Source organism: Gadus morhua, chromosome 23 (genome assembly GCF_902167405.1).
Source record: "Gadus morhua chromosome 23, gadMor3.0, whole genome shotgun sequence".
In the NCBI taxonomy this organism is placed as follows: Eukaryota; Metazoa; Chordata; class Actinopteri; order Gadiformes; family Gadidae; genus Gadus; species Gadus morhua.
The window spans coordinates 17,681,280-17,698,944 of NC_044070.1; the positions used below are offsets into that span (position 1 = coordinate 17,681,280).

At 44.7% G+C, this 17,665-nt stretch overlaps 1 protein-coding gene across 1 annotated transcript; it reads left to right on the top strand.

Annotated features, from left to right (window-relative positions):
- Window positions 1-896: 896 nt before the first annotated feature.
- vstm2a (V-set and transmembrane domain containing 2A) lies at window positions 897-17,356 on the top strand. The gene is made up of 5 exons (XM_030349625.1): window positions 897-1,378; window positions 2,236-2,402; window positions 11,065-11,115; window positions 11,236-11,572; window positions 15,509-17,356. Exons 1-5 carry the CDS (start codon window positions 1,300-1,302, stop codon window positions 15,610-15,612), a joined length of 738 nt encoding a protein of 245 aa, XP_030205485.1. The 5' UTR covers window positions 897-1,299; the 3' UTR covers window positions 15,613-17,356.
- Window positions 17,357-17,665: the final 309 nt, after the last annotated feature.

Sequence of the window (17,665 nt, forward strand, 5' to 3'; positions counted from 1 at the left end):
AGTTGATGTGGTCGGTTCGCAGCGGTATATCTCAATTCAATACACGTTCTTAATGTATTGATCAATTGATCAGCTTCTTAATCAATAGATCAATCCAGATCCAATCTGCTCATCAACTGCCCCCCCCCGCCCCCCCACCCCTCCACACACACACACACACACACACACACACACACACACACACACACACACACACACACCCCCCCCACACACAAACACACACACACAACCCAGTCTGGAGCCAGAGGTCCTTCCCGTCTGGAGCCAGGGGCCCCCTCCCGTCCGGAGTGAGGGGCCCCATCCCGTCCGGAGCCAGGGGCCCCCTCCCGTCCGTCCGGAGCCAGGGGCCCCATCCCGTCCGGAGCCAGGGGCCCCCTCCCGTCCGTCCGGAGCCAGGGGCCCCCTCCCGTCCGGAGTGAGGGGCCCCATCCCGTCCGGAGCCAGGGGCCCCCTCCCGTCCGTCCGGAGCCAGGGGCCCCATCCCGTCCGCTCACCACTGGGCCCTGCACCCCAGGGGGCCCTCCCACTGACGTCTCCTCAGAGCACCACCCTCACAGCAGCACTACCTCAGAGCACCACCCTCACAGCACCACCCTCACAGCAGCACCAGGGGGCGAGTACCCTGACGTCTCCTCAGAGCACCACCCTCCCAGCACCACCCTCACTGCAGCACCACAGGGGGCGAGTACCCTGACGTCTCCTCAGAGCACCACCCTCCCAGCACCACCCTCACTGCAGCACCACAGGGGGCGAGTACCCTGACGTCTCCTCAGAGCACCACCCTTACAGCCCCACAGGGGGCGAGTACCCTGACGTCTCCTCAGAGCACCACCCTTACAGCCCCACAGGGGGCGAGTACCCTGACGTCTCCTCAGAGCACCACCCTTACAGCACCACAGGGGGCGAGTACCCTGACGTCTTCTCCCAACACCAACCTCACAGCAGCAGCAGCAGCAGCACCACCTCACAGCACCACAAGGGGCGAGTACCCTAACGTCCCCTCAGCACCACCCTTACAGCACCACAGGGGGCCAGTACCCTGACGTCCCCTCAGCACCACCCTCACAGCACCACCCTCGCAGCAGCCCGTCTCCCGCACAGCGTCGTGGTGCCACATCGAGGAGCAGCAGTAGTGAAGAGCTCCCGATCTTCGTGGAGCAGCATGTCCCCGGTCCTCCGGTCGTCTGCGCTCCGGTCCCCGGTCACACCGGACTCTATCTGACATCGCTGCTGTTTTTTTTTTCTGCGTTGAGGATCTGATTTCGTCCCTTTCTGCTGATCATCGACCTGCTCGTTGGAATGATGTGGAACTCGCACGACTCTGTTGGATTTGCGGTCTTAGCCGGGCTCTGTTTCCAGATGGGATTCTCGTTCGAAGGTAAGAAGTGAACAGAATGTCTGATCGTCAGACGAGCGGACGAGATGTAACAAGTGCAGACAATCTGAAAAATTACGCGTTTGAAACTGAGCCGATAACGAAGGATATGCCTTCAAATGGAGACCTTCAATACACGCTAAGATAAACCCTTTGCCCATTTGTCATTTATGGTAACAAAACGCAACTGGTGTTAGAAATGAACTCGGAGAGGTTCGGCTCAGAACACATGAAGCCCATTAGGGCTGCCGGACTTCGACCATCGTGATTGCAAATGGCCTGGACATGAATCTCTGAAGACATTTGTTTCAAAGATTCTTACTGTGAGTGGACAGTGGGGTTGGTGTTAGAGCAGACCACCGAGGGGTTCAGCACCATGGAGAGGACGGCAGAGAGGCTGCGGGAGGGGAGGCTCCGCAGCCTCTCTGCTTCATGCAGCAAATCTCCTGCATTCCAGACTAAAGAATAGGTGGAGGCTGAACGTTTATTTGTACGTCTATCTCTGGATTAATGCATTGATTTGACTAGCCTTGTGCCAAGGCATGTTGAGACGTTTTCCATCAAAACATTTTTTTTTTAAGGAATCATTTTTTTTGATTACTTTTAATTAGCCTAGCTATAAACGTTGTTAAGACTGAACACACTATATACACAACATACTCAAATGTGACGCAGCGGTTTCAAAAACAAGAGAATACCCGACGTAGAGAGAGTGACTTAAAATAATTAATAAAGAACTTCCATGGTCCACTTCCATCTCACATACAAATCACATTCCCACATTCGGGAGTGTGTGTTCACTGATGACCAAGGCCACCTCCTTCATCGCCCTCATGTCTCCCTCTTCCTCCCCCCTCCAGGACAGTTCACAGATCTTCCTTCCAACACCACAGCCTTAGAAGGACAGAACATCGAGATGGCATGTGCTTTTCAGAGTGGGACGGCGTCTGTGTATCTGGAGATCGAGTGGTGGTTCTTCAGAGAGCCTGTTCCCTCAGACAGCAGTGAGGACGTTCATGTAGAAGAGGTATTGCTGGCATTTCCTTTTTCTTTTTAGTGAGTTGTATGAGCAATATGAGCTATATTGTTCTATTGCAAAACCTTCTACCTCACGACTAAGCTCCATTTCCAAGGCAAGTGTCACAATGCATTCTCCTTCTGTTGCAGTGGTCTGTGTTAGACACCTGATGATGCTGTAAATACAGAAAACAGTGCTCCCTCCAGGCTCAGTGTCATGCTACATCGTTCTGTTGTTGAAACCTTCCCTTGGCTATTCTCAGCATTCCAAAACCATACTTTGTAAGAGCAACGATACTATAAAGAAGTGAATGGTAACTATATTGTTATTCATATTGTCTAAAACAACACATTTACAAAATGACGACACATTTACAGCCTACAGCAAAATGGCAATGGGTAGGCGGGTTGGTAATAGTTGACGTTAGTTTGTCATAGATCATCGGGGAAAGATCTCCATGACACCTGAAACCCTGACTTCAATCAGCCTTAAAGTATCACAGGTTAAGGCCTTCATTTGACATCCAAAGTCTACAATGGTACATATGTGGTTTGGCCTGTTTTCCTTTAGTTGTATAGATGTCATGTGGATCATCCCGGTGTAGACAAGAACATCTGACAGGGTTGAGAACATTGAGGATATCTCTGATATTTCTCTAACACTCTGAGACGTGTCTCTGGGTTTCGAGTGGTGGTGCCTGATGTGCTCAGACATCCAGCCCTGCCCCTTCTAGACAGCGAGGGTACACGGTGTACATCGGTAACAGATATGACGCACATGTGTGGGCTCTGAGATGTTCATGTCACTAGAACAAGCCGTGATCATTAGGCTATTGTTGTCGGCACACTTGCGTCACCGTATTTCATCTGGCTTCTGATCCGGGGAGGCGAGCAGATGTTGCCTGCATCGGCCTATCGATCCGGACCTTGGACTCGTAACTTCTCCTGTCTTACATGAAGCATTATCTGGAATGATTTGGTGAGGAAAGTACCACTGGTGATCAGATATATATAAATACATTAAGATTCAGAGAGCGGTGAATGTGCTTCTTTCATTAAATGCATCTTTCATGGTTGTTTCAAAGTGCCTGTGTTCGAAGATGCAGTGGATATTCCACATGTGTTCGAACTTCAAAGGGAGCGAACAAAGAGACAAAGAGAAAAAGTTACTGAACTAAACTGAGATTGTGGTGGGATGGACCTATATTATTATTATATAATATTATTACTTCCTTATGTCGCATAATGACGTCATACAGGAGAGATATAATAATATAATATTATATATTGTGATCTGTTGAAGTAAAGAAGTCAATGCTAAATAAGATTCCTAATTGATCCTAGTTACTTATTTCTATATTAGAAAGTAGCGGTTCTTCCATGAGACGCCTAAATAACACTGATTTAACTCAAAGGATAATAAAATGATATAGAGTATTACTACAAATAAAACAATAAAAAATGGAAATCTCTCGAATATTGTCCCCAAGTAGTTTTGTCTTCCTTGGTTAAAGCACCTGCATTTTTGACAAAGAATCATGCTTCGTTTATTTCATCAAGGCTACTTGATGAGTATAATAGTTGTTGTATTAAATTAAACATTGCGGTTAGATGAGTGTGCAGGTGCTCAACTATTGGCTAGCAATGTGCCGACTATAATAGAGGAGAACATACTGCCCCGTCAGGGTTTGGCTCATGAGGCAACGTCAAGGAACAACCGGAACTTCACCACAACGTTCCAGTTCAGATCGGAATGCTGTGAACTGGGATCATCCAGGAGCTGGATATTGGTGATGGATTTGGAGGCACCATCAAGAGCTTTGCTATTCCACAATATGCCAGGTGGAGAAATTCCAACAGCTGAAGCCTTAGATGACCTTCCCCTGCTGACCAAAGTTAAACTATTCTAAGGGTGCAGGACAGATTCTATAGGAGAACAGTTTGTCAGAGTACACTCCGTCTGAGGGACTCTCCATCAAAGATACACTGAGCCCACAGCGGTCTTAAGTAATACAATCTATTATTGAGGATCGAGCTGCTTCTGTAGGAAGTCTGTCGTGGATTCCATCCATCTACAGCCAACATCACAACACAATTGCAGCCTGGAGGAGAGCTGAGAGCATCGACCCAGACAGTCCTGTGCAGGAGGGGCAGATAGACCCCATGGATACGGCAGGACGTCCCAGGATGATGTGACTGAGGACCTTATTGGAGGGGGGGGGGCAGGGGTGGATAAGGTGCAGCAAATAGAAGAAAATAATAAGACCCTACACAAAAGATTGCATCTATCGTTTTTCTGTTGCCGTAATCCATATAGTGTACAAATAGAGGAATGGAGAAAGAGAAATCGGAGAAAAGGCTGTGTTTGGACTGGCTGCTGGTGAAGGAGTTAGCATCGATGCTGCTGTTGACGTAGCTTAATCTGATCTCCAGGCCAGTACTCCGACGTAAGATGAACTAGAAAGGCCTCGAGGGCTTTCCTCGAAGGACAATTCTCGTCATGGGTGTTGCACAATCTGATTGGGTGTTGCAGAATCAGATTGGTTGTTGCGGAATCTGATTGATTCAAACTGATCCAATCAGGTGCAAAGTAGGCTTCACTGACTACACCTCTTGTCATTCGCTGCAGACGACCCCATCTCCAAACCTCGTGAGCTGGGGAGTCTGGTCGGACTGAGCTCCATGTAGCAGGAGGGGTTCACGTCCCACTCTGAGCCCCTACCTTGGCATCCCTGTTATTAAAGCTCTCCTCTCGGCCACCTTTCAGCTACAATAACAAGTGCCTGCTGGCTCCTTTTAGTTTTATGACTCTGATTTACCAAGAGGGCCTGCAATGGGCTTTTAAACTTCCGATTGCATGATTGAAAGCGTCCTGTACAGTATAAATTACAGTATATATTCCTGGTCGCTGCCTTGCTTTCAGCATAGGGAACCGTGGTTTATTGGTCTCAGAGGGAATTAGGATGGTTCTTCTCTGACCTAATAATGTGTAAGGTGCTGTGGACACAGATCCAATTGCACACGTTTGCATGCATACATATGCATTATGCACAGAATACAAACCGTGCTACTGTTGCTAATAATAATTATACGTGTGTTACGTTATTTCCGTCTTTTGGACTTTGGAGACATGGACCTAAGGGACGTGAGAGCACGGCCTGTGTGTCTGGCAGTGTGTAGCCGTGTGTAGTGGTGTGTAGTGGTGTGTTGCATTGCACAGAAGTGTGCAGTGGTGTGTAGCGGTGTGTTGCATCGCATTGCCGTGTGTACCAGTGTGTGTCGACGGTCAGGGACCAAGGTCCTCAGGACGTGTGCATCAGAGTCTCTTCCAGCACCTCGGCTGCAGTCTAAACGCGTTTTCTTCTTCCAGTTTTCCCCCATGCCCTTTTGATCCGAACTCATCAGATAAGCAGTGATGCAACAAATTGCCTTAAATAAGTCACTCAGGAAATTAAACATGTTGAACCCTGCCATCCTGGATTTGTACTGGTCAAGAAAGTGTATCTGGTCTGATTTAGTTGGAACATACTTTTTGCGGCTATATAATATCCTTAACACATTGAAGCAATCAATTAAATTGAATCTTCAACTAAATCATTACTTTTAATGTCCGTATTTGTATTCGTGCAATGTTGTTTGATAGTCTTTCATAATGGATTATTCGACTTTAAACTATCAGAAATAATGAATAAAATAACCATTAGTAATAAGTTCTTTTACACAGTTAAAGCTATCATCCTACCGCCCGGGGGGACGCTGAACCACGTCAACCGCCTCCACCAATCGGAAACAGGGAGGTGTACACAGCCTGGATGATCGGAGAGATGTGCAATGAGAGGAAAGAGGAAAATAGAAGGCAACACATTTGGAAAAATAACCCCAAACTAAATAGACACAATCTGAAGGGTTTAGTTGGTTATGATAAACGTTGAGAAGATGAGTTTGCTTAAGGAGTGGACAGAGAGTTAAGGCCCAAAATGAGTACCAAGCCATAGAAGTATGAGCCCCCTAAGCTCCTCGTATTGCCGGGATAATGGAGCTGTCAGAGGTTTCCGTCTGAACACATTGATTCTTCTTTAATTGCTTCAGGCCTGCAGAGGCAGAAGAGAAGTCAGAGGATATTACATTTAATGTATTGTTGCAGTAAAACGGCTGCGGCGCTGATCAGACGCTGATACGTACTCATGTTCAGTTGGTGGCAATAATCCTTTTATCAACGGAGGCCAACAGCCAATGATTACTGCCTCCATGGCCCTCGTAACTCACTGAGCCAGGCTCGATTTCCAGGTTAGATCATGTATTGTACTTCGCAAATGTTTGTGGCCGGCCCGTTCTTTATCTTATCTCTATCTCCTGTTCTCATGTTCCCTCAATGATATATTCAAAGATATAGACATTGTGTGGGAGACGTTAATCTATGAGTCATGTGATATAAATCAAAGCAACAGTTGCTTTCCATTTGAAATTGAGAAGCTGATATTTAGTTAGCTATGGTTGCACTTTAATATTACTGGAATGTTTTTCTGTTTCGTTGCTTAACATTATCACATTTTTTGTCACTATTTATCTGTTCTAGCATAGCTGATTCTCTTTATGGGTTAGCCGGTGGGCAGATTCAGGTTGTTGGGTAATGTGGTTCAGACTGGGCCCAGCAGATTCAGGTTCTTGGGTAATGTTGTTCAGACTACCCAGGGGTACCTGAGCTATTGTTAAGGGTCTTCTCCGTTCAGTAGAGGATTCCACCAGCCAGTTGGACATGTTTCTGATAACCTACCGAATCACTTCGGTACAGTGATCTTCAGTGGCTTGTTGGATGTCTAAACTAATGACTTGTATCCTAATATATTTGTTAGATGATGTTTGTCACAGACTATGGAAACCTCCATGTTTCTTCTATTTTTTGTATACAATAATGTTTACCTGTTTTACTTGTAAATCCTCGTAAATTTGATGTATTCTAAAATGCCTTTCACATTATTAGTCCACTTTGTAAACCAATACTGCTGCTACACATGTGGTTTGTCTTTTGGATTAAAAGGTTCAGAGAAAAAACTCCTGTTGTGGGTTTTTGGCACTAATGCCAAGTGTTTTATCATGGTGGCCCCTAAAGCTAATTATGCTTCACATCATGACGCAACAGAACCAGTGTTGTGACAGCATGTCGTAAATCAGGACATGAATTACGAGATGCTATCAAAGAAGATATATGCTATGTTCGCCTAGCCACACAGAAGATGGATTTGGCATCCTCTTTTATTCTATATCATTTATATGCATAAATGCTCTGATTAAGATCCACATGTACTCCTATGTGTTTGTGTCTGATGAGAAAGAGAAAGATGAGAAATCAGTAAACAATCCCAGAGCTGATTCACTTTGGTCCTTTGAATCGTCTTTTGTTAACCTAATGACTTCCCCCGGACATAAATGCCTCGTGTCTCATGGATTTGCTATTAGGACACAAATGTATTGATTGGTCAGTGGAATTGCGATTGGTGTTTCATCACAATAGGCCTGAAGAAAAGGTTTAGAACTTCTAGAAATCCCCTTCGACGGCCAGTGTGTGTGATGGACGTTCTGGCTCATAATGGCTTCCCTGCATCACCATGGGGGGGCTTCCCAGCACAGGGGGGGGGGGGGGGGGGTCCAGCCAGCCATGCATCACCCAGGGGGGATCCAGCCGTGCATCAGCCAGTGAGTGCTGCACTCTGGTCTTGGATGAGTTATCACACCCCACACACACATGAGAAGCACTATGCAGTGAATTGTTAATCGTTCTTCTAGTTCTGACGTTGGCGTTGGTTAACTAACCGTGTTGCTCGTGCGTTCTACCCATCATCACCTTGGAAATCACGCTGAATCTTGGTTATTCAGCCAGCTTCACTTTAACCTGAGGTCTTCATGGCGTTAAATCTATTTTAATTCCTTTTGTACTTCATGCATATTTATATTCTATTGGTTTATGAATAATGGGTGGAAATGAGTTATCGATAGAGGTTGCATTGATATCCTGATGGTTTGAATTCTTCGTGGCGGTGACCGGTGAACGGTTCCTCTTCTCTCTTGCCACACACACGCTTCTTAGTGTGTATTATTTTGTGCGTTCATTGCCACTCTTTTTTTGGGATTATGTTTGCTGTGTCTTTAGTGACATCATTTTACCCTTATTTAGTGCATGCTGCAATCTGCATGCATGCTTGCATGTATTGTTGCCTCGTTTCCACATGGACTTTGCTGTCCTCATCATTATATCAGAACCATTGTACAGCCGTAAACAGGATGAGACTGAGCCGGCTGACCCTGGGGTCAGACGCTCGGTAGATAATGCTCTGGATACTTCATTGGCTCACAGTCAGTTTTTATTTAAGTTGTGGAAATTCAGAGGAGGATTTTTTTCAGAAATGTTTTAGGAGAGAAAATAAAAACATAGTTAAAATAAAAATATGGATATCCTGCTGGTCATAATGGATGCATGGCATTATGAGGTAAAGGTTGGTATATTCTTATTTTCTATCTACCAGTCTAAACATGAATACAATTCAAAGCATGCTTTGAGCATTGCTTCTGAAATCCCTGGAGAGAGTAGTCTGTGGGTTATACAGATACGCCTATGTAGTTTAAGAGGTGACTTAAAGGACCACTTTAGACCCCCACCACCACCACCACCACCACCACCACCACCACCACCCCCCCCCCCCACCCCCTCAAAGTGGTTACATTTGTGATGACTATTTAATTCCCCTCTGAAGCACGAATCCAAACATCAGCGTCCGTATAGCTCCACGGCCTGAAGGGACATCTTCTCTTTCTCTACGTCTGACAGCTTATTTCCTAAAAGAGATTTGTTGCATTGAGATTCAAAGGCTTGTGATCATATAACAGAGGCAGCTTCACCTGGGATACTTAGGAGGAGTAAAGCCATTCTACATCAAGCAGCAACGCGCTTTGTTGACATTTCAGGGCTTTGAAGAACCCTTCCTATTATCGAATACATTTGAATAACAAAATGATTGCATGAATTACACATTTTCCATCAGCCCTTCCTCTGACACATTAATTATTAAAACAAACACCTTAAAATATGTGGTGCAGTAGAAATAGGGAGCAATCGTGTTCTGGAAGAGTTGATGAGGTGAGGTCATCTTGTGTCTGTGGGGAGACAGGAGGAGGTAGAGGCTGAAACACGCATCCAGGAAACCAATTATCTAAAGATGCCAAACTAATAATTAGACTGTCAAATGTAGCGTTCATAATATGTGTCTTCATCAAAAGTGTTTATTTCCACAGAATCTTGTGGCACAAAATCATATTTTGAATTCTCTTCAACAAGATAAATAAATACACACATCAAGTTGCCTCTGTAATGTCTGTTTGCTTATTTTAGTGTCAAGAAAGGAACAAAGTAAGAATTTTGAAAGAACACATGAGGAGATGCCTCATGTCATAGCCGTACTGATAGAAATGTTTCCATCGGTTCATGTGATCAGAAAGCATGCGTGAAGGATATGTTTTTTGGGTTTATTTGATAAGCAATGAACAAAGAGCCATAATACTGGGACACCCAATTGAACATGCGCCTTATGGCTGTGGGTTGATACAGCTCCAAAGTGCTCTCTGTTGGACCTGGGGGACATGTCTGATGGGGGGACTTAATTGTCTCTGTTTATCATGGAGGAGGTGGGAGGAGCTTAGGGAACGGGATTGTCCCTCGTGGTGCATTACATCTCTAAACGATTCAGCTACTTCTAGCTCAGCTTGTTTGGTTTACCTCCCCAGCACTGGGGAGATGCACTGGCTGCTCTAGTCTCAGTCGCATTAGCCTAGCCTAGCAGTGTCCTTATGCATATTCAAGAGGGGTTTACGCTTCCTCGGAAAGCAAGTCCTCATTATTGTGCAGCCAGTGTACCCTGACGTTGAAGTGCTCTCCCAGCAGTTAGCTGGTAGGAGGCTAACACTTCAACACCTGGTCATCCGGAACACTGCGGCGCCTCTGTGAGATCCTGGGATCCTCATACTTCATCTCCACATCCTCTTCGGTTACCTCGTTGATACCTTGTTGGTCCTCATGGATCTTGGAGCTTAGACCAACTCCTGAAAATGGCTCATCCAATTGAACAGTCAATAGTCATTGAGAGAAAATCGTTTTGAACGAATTACCACGATAGGATGATAGATTGATGACTGATTGTTTGCATTGCATTGAGGAACAGCTACTCTGTTTCTTTCTGTTGTAACGCTCAAAAGTAGCTCCACCAAGTCATTCATTCTGTGCTGACCGTCTGCCAGAGTACATACATTTCGTTTCCAATTTGATCAATTTCAAGCACAGCAAATGCACAGACGACATAACGTCCACCTTTGATATTTAAACAGTGGCCCGCAATGGGGAGTGTTGAGAATATTCCTGGTGTCGGATTGTGGTTCGGACCATTGAGGTGAATATTGCTGTTGTTGAAGAGGATGACTGGTTTTCAAATGCGTCATTCTTCAGTTGTTTGTAACTATTAATTGAGTCAAAGATCTTATTTTGTGTCAGTGTGATACTTGAGACATTTCAGAAGATGGCTGCTTTACTACATCACCCATATTAGGGTAACGCTACCAACCGTTATACATACTAACCCTATAGACTCGTATTTTAGTGACCTGGTTTATTCTGTTTGTGTTTGCAGCTGGAAACCCCAGTAGAGGTGGACCCTGACATGGATGGGAATAAAATAAGTGTAAGTTTAGATCACACTTTTTTCCATCAAGTGAAAATGAATTTTATCACATGTACCATGACATATTCATATTCATGAAAAACACTGATGAAACCATTTTGTACCCTTTGTGTGATGAAGACGGTAAAAGTCCAGGGCAACGACATCTCGCACAAGCTCCAGATCTCCAGGGTCAGCAAGAACGACGAGGGGCTCTACGAGTGCCGGGTCACTCTGGCGAACTACGGGGAGCTCCTGGAGCACAAAGCCCAGGCGTGGCTGAAGGTCAACAGCACCCTGCGGCCCCAGCGGCCCACGCTGCCCGTCAAGAAGTCCTCCCCCCTGCATCTCACCGACAAGAAGCCGCGCAAGCCCAGCTCTCCTCTGGGGCCAGACACCATGAGCGGCGACCAGATGGCCGGCTCAACATCCAGCTCCCGGGAGCCTTCCAAGTCGGCCAAACACATCCCCAGCTCAGGTAAGAGATCCACACACATCCCAAACTCAGGTAACAGATCCCAGTCTAACAAAGACATCCCCAGCTCAGGTAACAGATCCACAACCATCCCCAGCTCAGGTAACAGATCCCAGTCCTCAAAACACATCCCCAGCTCAGGTAACAGATCCAAACACATTCCCATCTTAGGTAAGAGATCCAAATAAATCTCCAGCTCAGGTAACAGATCCAAACACATTCCCATCTTAGGTAAGAGATCCAAATAAATCTCCAGCTCAGGTAACAGATCCCAGTCTAACAAACACATTCCCATCTCAGGTAAGAGATCCCAGTCAAACAAACACATCCCCAGTTCAGGTAACAGATCCCAGTCAAACAAACACATCCATAGCTCAGGTAAAAGTAATTGCGCTTGAAACATAATTTTGAGGTCAGAACAGCAGGAGCGATTAGATTTAGTCTAAGAACTGGAACACAGTTCTTTAGTTTGTTCAGCACCCTGGAGCATTTCCTTCCCTGCTCAGTTGGGTTGAGCCTTTGTGAACCTGGAGGACAGCATGCGGAGACAGGCCAGATAGAGGATGTGGTCACGGCTTGCAAGCAAACCGAACGTGTTTCAGAGAACAGGACTCAACATACAAACTATAGCTTACAACAAATACAGTACGTGCTAACAGTGAGTAGGTTGGCATGCTCATCTGATGCGTCTCTCAAATGGAACCTGACTAGTGAACATGTCCCCTAACCTTCAAAGCGGCCTCTCTTGAGGATATCTGGAGGCAGGGCGTTGGAGTGACATGCACCACGCATGCTTCTACTCCCTCTATCAATTCCTCCACAGTATTCAGGTCAAACTGAATGTGCTCATTCTGTGTGCATCGGTCTAACATTTAGAAGATTGCAGCAACTGTAATTATACATCCACGCAGCGGAAGAGGTTACAACTTTTCCCTTTTTAGATGCTATTCAGTTCCCCAAAAAGCTTTTATATTCAATTACAACATACCGTCCTTTGTGTACACATTGTTGCCCTCCCAAACCAAACTAGAGGGAAGATGCATCTCATAACAAAGGAGCTGCTTATTGGAACCAGCAACACACAAAGAATACAGCATGCCTTAAAGGTTCACATTATCATTCTACTCTTCAAACCGGCCTCGGGACAAAATGGGATTTTTTTATCTGCATTGCCTTTTTACTACTGATATGCTATCATTTTGGGGCACTTCTCATCTTGACTGCCAATTATTTCCCTGCTGGTTAGCTAGTTGAAACAGAAAGTCCATTATGCTGGGAGAGTCGTATTCACCCTAAAGCACAACATAGAGGCATGGAGATATTACCGGCCGCTGAGTGGAGGTGAAGAGTTGAATATTCCCCGGGGCTACAGAGCGGGACTTTATTAGGCCGGAATTATGCTGACAACTGTGTTGTAGGCTCTTGTGTCTCCTGCGTCTCACACCATAAGTGCCTGCTTGTAGCTGTGCAACTAGTCTGGCCCAGTGTGAATCAAGCCACACAATGAGGGCAACAGAGTTCTTTCATTGGATAGGAGGTTTGAGGCAGGTGGGCAATAAAAGGCAAATGCACTGTGATTAAATTGAATTTGAACTAGTGCTCCAAATTTCCCTTTTCCGCATTGCTGCATCTGTAAACAACAAGGCCCGCGCCAGCTGGGGGAGAGGGCGACTGGTGAGGGGAGAGGGCTGGGGACGGCGTCAGACACATTAGGGAGGAAGCTGCTCTGCGTTGCTACTGCCTGACTGTGTGTCAGCTGTTGTTAAATCCCAACTCGACATCCATCCTTCCTGACGTCGTTGTTTTCACGCATCCAGGAGGAGAGGCTTCATTTAAACATTGTCTCCTTTGGGCAACGCTCAAAATACATCTTAAACACTCTGAGAAAACATTGAATCACAGAGGCTTTCATCAAAATGGAAATTGAATGTGTTCAGACAGATGCATAGATTATCAGAAAACATATTTCTAAGCTAGAAACTGTGATTGTTGGCAATCTTCTCCCGAAGAAATGCGTGTGTGTAGTTAACCCTCTACCAGAAACTAGTCAGTGTAGTAAGTCTCTACCAGAAGCTAGTGAGTGTAGTAACTCTGTACCAGAAACTAGTGAGCGTAGTAACTCTCTACCAGAAACTAGTGAGTGTAGTAACTCTCTACCAGAAACTAGTGAGTGTAGTAACTCTCTCCCAGAAACTAGTGAGTGTAGTAACTCTGTGCTCAAGCTGCAGAGCTGTGGATGGAGCTGAATATTACATCATACTTCATTTCAACATAAACAATAGAGCCTGTCTATAGACCAATCAGGCAGGTCGTCATTTTTATAGTTGGCTGTTATCACGTTGACATTTTACTACCCCATTGAGTGAGCGGCTCTCATCCAATTAGATGGCCTGGTGTTCAAAGCCATCATGTTCCGTTTTGTTGCAGGGTATCAATCTCATTATTCCTATTCAACATTGTTCCTCTTGTATTGTATCTTATTTTAGCAGATTTCACAAAACAGATGAGATGCTTCCTGTGTGGTCAATGGGAGCTCTTCTTGGTTGATTTTCCCCACACAGCTGGTTTACAAGTGATGTCTCTAGAGGATAAGTCTCTCTTGGTGGGGGGAGCTATTGCAGGAACTACACAATAAATGTCGTTGGCTTTCTTTAGATGTGCACTGTATGTAGCCCACGTACATACTGTAGCCCTGTGCTTTGTACATCTCCTGCACTCAGTCCAGTAATCAGTGCATCTCCTGTACTCAGTACAGGAGATGAACAAAGTACAGAGCTACAGTTTGTGACAGTGGAGGAAGTGTGCTACACTGAGCGGGCAGGAACTGGGGCCGATGGGACTGAAGTTTTTAGCTGTTGACATGTGATGTCACTATTTTCTTCCACTATGGGTTATGCATTATACATCTGTTGCTCAGCCAGTCGTTGAGATGATCAACCAACTGATCAGCCAACCAGGTACTCCGTGGGTCAGCAAACTATCCAAGCAATAACAGCATCTGTTGAGAGTCAAGTTCGAACCTCTAGATGGAGAGGGATTCTCAGAGTAACATGACGACATGCTCAGTCAGAGCCTCTAACTTGAGAGGGATTCTCAGAGTACCATGACCACATGTTATTCTGAGGGGGGGGGGGGGGGCGGTCATCAAGTCTACTTGGTAAAGGCTATGTCCTGAAATTTTAATGAACATTTGATCCATACTCCCAAAGGTTGTACGTACGCTGTACATGTGAGGAGATGGTCAGACCTCAGATCAGATCTCAAACCGCATCAGTATCGGACAACCCAAACCCGAACCCACACAATGCTCCTGAGGTAGATTGTAAAGCGGGAACATTGCGGTGGTTTACAGGGGTTTCCCTGACATCTTTGTAGCCCTCAGCGTAGCGTTAAGGAGCATCAGCTTATGGTAAATCAGTCTATTATTTTACAATACAATGTCCTCCCCCAAACGCCCCCGAACTGTTTTCTTTATCCACTCTCTGTTGTCGGGCTGTAAATCAAGCTTGCCTCAGTCGAGTAGTTTAGATTTCGAGTCTAGTTTGGGTGGCAGCAGCTCAGGAGGTAGAGCGGGTTGATTGCTAACCGCAAGATTGCTAGTTCGATCCCCAGCTCCTCCTAGCGGAGTGTCGAGGTAGCCCTGAGCAAGGCACCTAACCCTCACTGCTCCCGAACAAGCTGGCTGTCGCTTTGCATGGCTGACGTCGCCGTCGGTTCGTGAATGTGTGCATGAATGTGTGAATGTAAGGCAATATTGTAATGTGCTTTGGATGGCCACTGGTTACAAAAAAGCGCTATATAATTGCAGTCAATTTAATTTCCAGATCACTGGTCAGGCGAGTGCAGTAGAAGTGAGAGACAAACACTATCACGGATAGGACATGCCTATCCGTGATAGTGATCCAGAGCGTCTTCACCATGTGTGCATTGTTCCTACAGGTACCAGAACCTCCTCAGGCAGTGGACCCACTCTTCTTCTTCTTCTTCTTCTGGGGTGTGGTTTGGCGAGGGAAGCCTTATTACCGTTTCGAGGGCTACCATAATTTGCATCCCAATGCACTCTCCTGATTGAAGTGAAAGAAAAGCCTCTTACTTCCGCCAAGTTGGTCCCTCCTCTCCTAGCCACTAGCCACTAGCCTCCTACCCCACATTGTTCTGAGCTACTGTCAACATCAGTCACCTTTACAGAGGTTGGATTTCCTCATCCAACGGATTTCTACTGCACATCTGTACTTCAATCTTTCAAGTGAAATATGGACACTGTCTCTCATTGACCACCTCTTATTAAAGACTAACATTGTCATTGTTTATTCACTTTGTTTATTTGTTTGAGATCATTTGTCCAGTATTCAGATATTACAAAGAAAAAAAAGAGTCTATATTTGTGTAGTATGTAATTACATTATAGATATATAAATATATAAATACGTATTTCATAAAAAAAACTAAAACTGGCAATACAATTTGTCAGTTAACCATAGCTTACACTCGCTAAACCAAGTCATTACATATCAAACAGTAGGTCTACAGTTTTATCCAAGAATTGTGAGTTTAAGAAAAGAAAGTATTGCTGAGATTCCTAATTTAGTTTAATTTAGAGTAATTTATCTTTATTCATAATTTCAACACAAAAATACACAACCTCTCCTTTATTAAATGATCTCTATACATGACTTAGTCTTTTGTAAAAAGAATGTACCATGCTATTTTATGTGCTACATCACAAGTATACCTCTGATGTTTACCTTCTTGTAACTGTCTATTCTATTTGTAATACATTACGTTTGATGTGGAAAAAAATGCCTATGTTGTTTTAATTTGCATTTTATCCCAAATTGATTCAATAAAACCCAATCTAATGTTTATGGGACCATCAGATGAAATGCTAATAATTCTACCAGTGAACCATGCTGTCTTCACCTGACCCACGGTAACAACACACATAGCTTTGGCTGCTGTGCCTCTCGTCTTGTGTTTGTTCTGATGACGAAGGGGAATACACTAAGATGAGGAGAGGTGACCCCGGATATTAGCTTATTGCTAATGACTTGTTTACTTTATCTTAATGCCAAAACTTGCAAACATAAATGCGCGCATTAAAACACACATACCTATATAACACATTGATCACAAGTGGATTTTCACAACTCTTGCATATGTACATCATCGTTCTGTCATCTACATTTTCTCAAAACCTGTTTTAAAAGCATGTTTACAGTCAATGGCAAAGTCATTGTTGTTCCAAATAGTTTATTGTGTGTGTGGATCAAATATATAATCAATTCTCTTTATTTGAGAATGCTATTTGTTGTCTTGAATCTTCTCACCAGTTTTCTTTTCAAGAAACCAATGTTATGTAGAAGCTGATCTAAATTTCCCTGTGAATAAAGGAAAAGGAATCTAAATCACTGGGATAAGGGGTGTGTACAAGGGCTAGGTGATGGTAAGGGGTGTGTACAGGGGCTAGGTGATGGTAAGGGGTGTGTACAGGGGCTAGGTGATGATAAGGGGTGTGTACAAGGGCTAGGTGATGCTAAGGGGTGTGTACAGGGGCTAGGTGATGGTAAGGGGTGTGTACAGGGGCTAGGTGATGGTAAGGGGTGTGTACAGGGGCTAGGTGATGGTAAGAGGTGTGTACAGGGGTTAGGTGATGGTAGGGACCGGGGTAAGGGTTGTGTACAGGGGCTAGGTGATGGTAAGGGGTGTGTACAGGGGTTAAATGATGGTAAGTTTGAGCAGAAATTTATAAAATCAATGTTATTTTGCTGAATAAAGATAATTAAAAAAAGATTGCTCTGCTGTCTTGAATGAATGTTCTTTAGAATTAAAGAAGACGTGAATAATGACAACAAACATGTCAAGCTGTTCATTTGTATTTGAATTTGTTTTGAAAAAAGTGCAAAGTTTGACATACAGAAGAGTTTCTAAGATCACATTGACTAGAATTGAAAAATAATACCTGCATTGTCAATAAATGATGACAAATAAACCAAGCTGTTTATGTAATGTATTCTGCTTCGATTAGTCTAAAGGGCTTCTTTTTAATAATACAAGGTAATAACTGGGTTATAATCCTAAAGTGATGCAGGTGGCTAT

Excerpts from the sequence above, each read along its gene's own strand:
- vstm2a (XM_030349625.1), top strand. The coding sequence starts at position 1,300 with ATGATGTGGAACTCGCACGACTCTGTTGGATTTGCGGTCTTAGCCGGG. Across the intron at positions 11,116-11,235 it reads TGGATGGGAATAAAATAAGT|ACGGTAAAAGTCCAGGGCAA; the intron begins GTAAGTTTAGAT and ends TGTGTGATGAAG. Across the intron at positions 11,573-15,508 it reads CAAACACATCCCCAGCTCAG|GTACCAGAACCTCCTCAGGC; the intron begins GTAAGAGATCCA and ends TTGTTCCTACAG.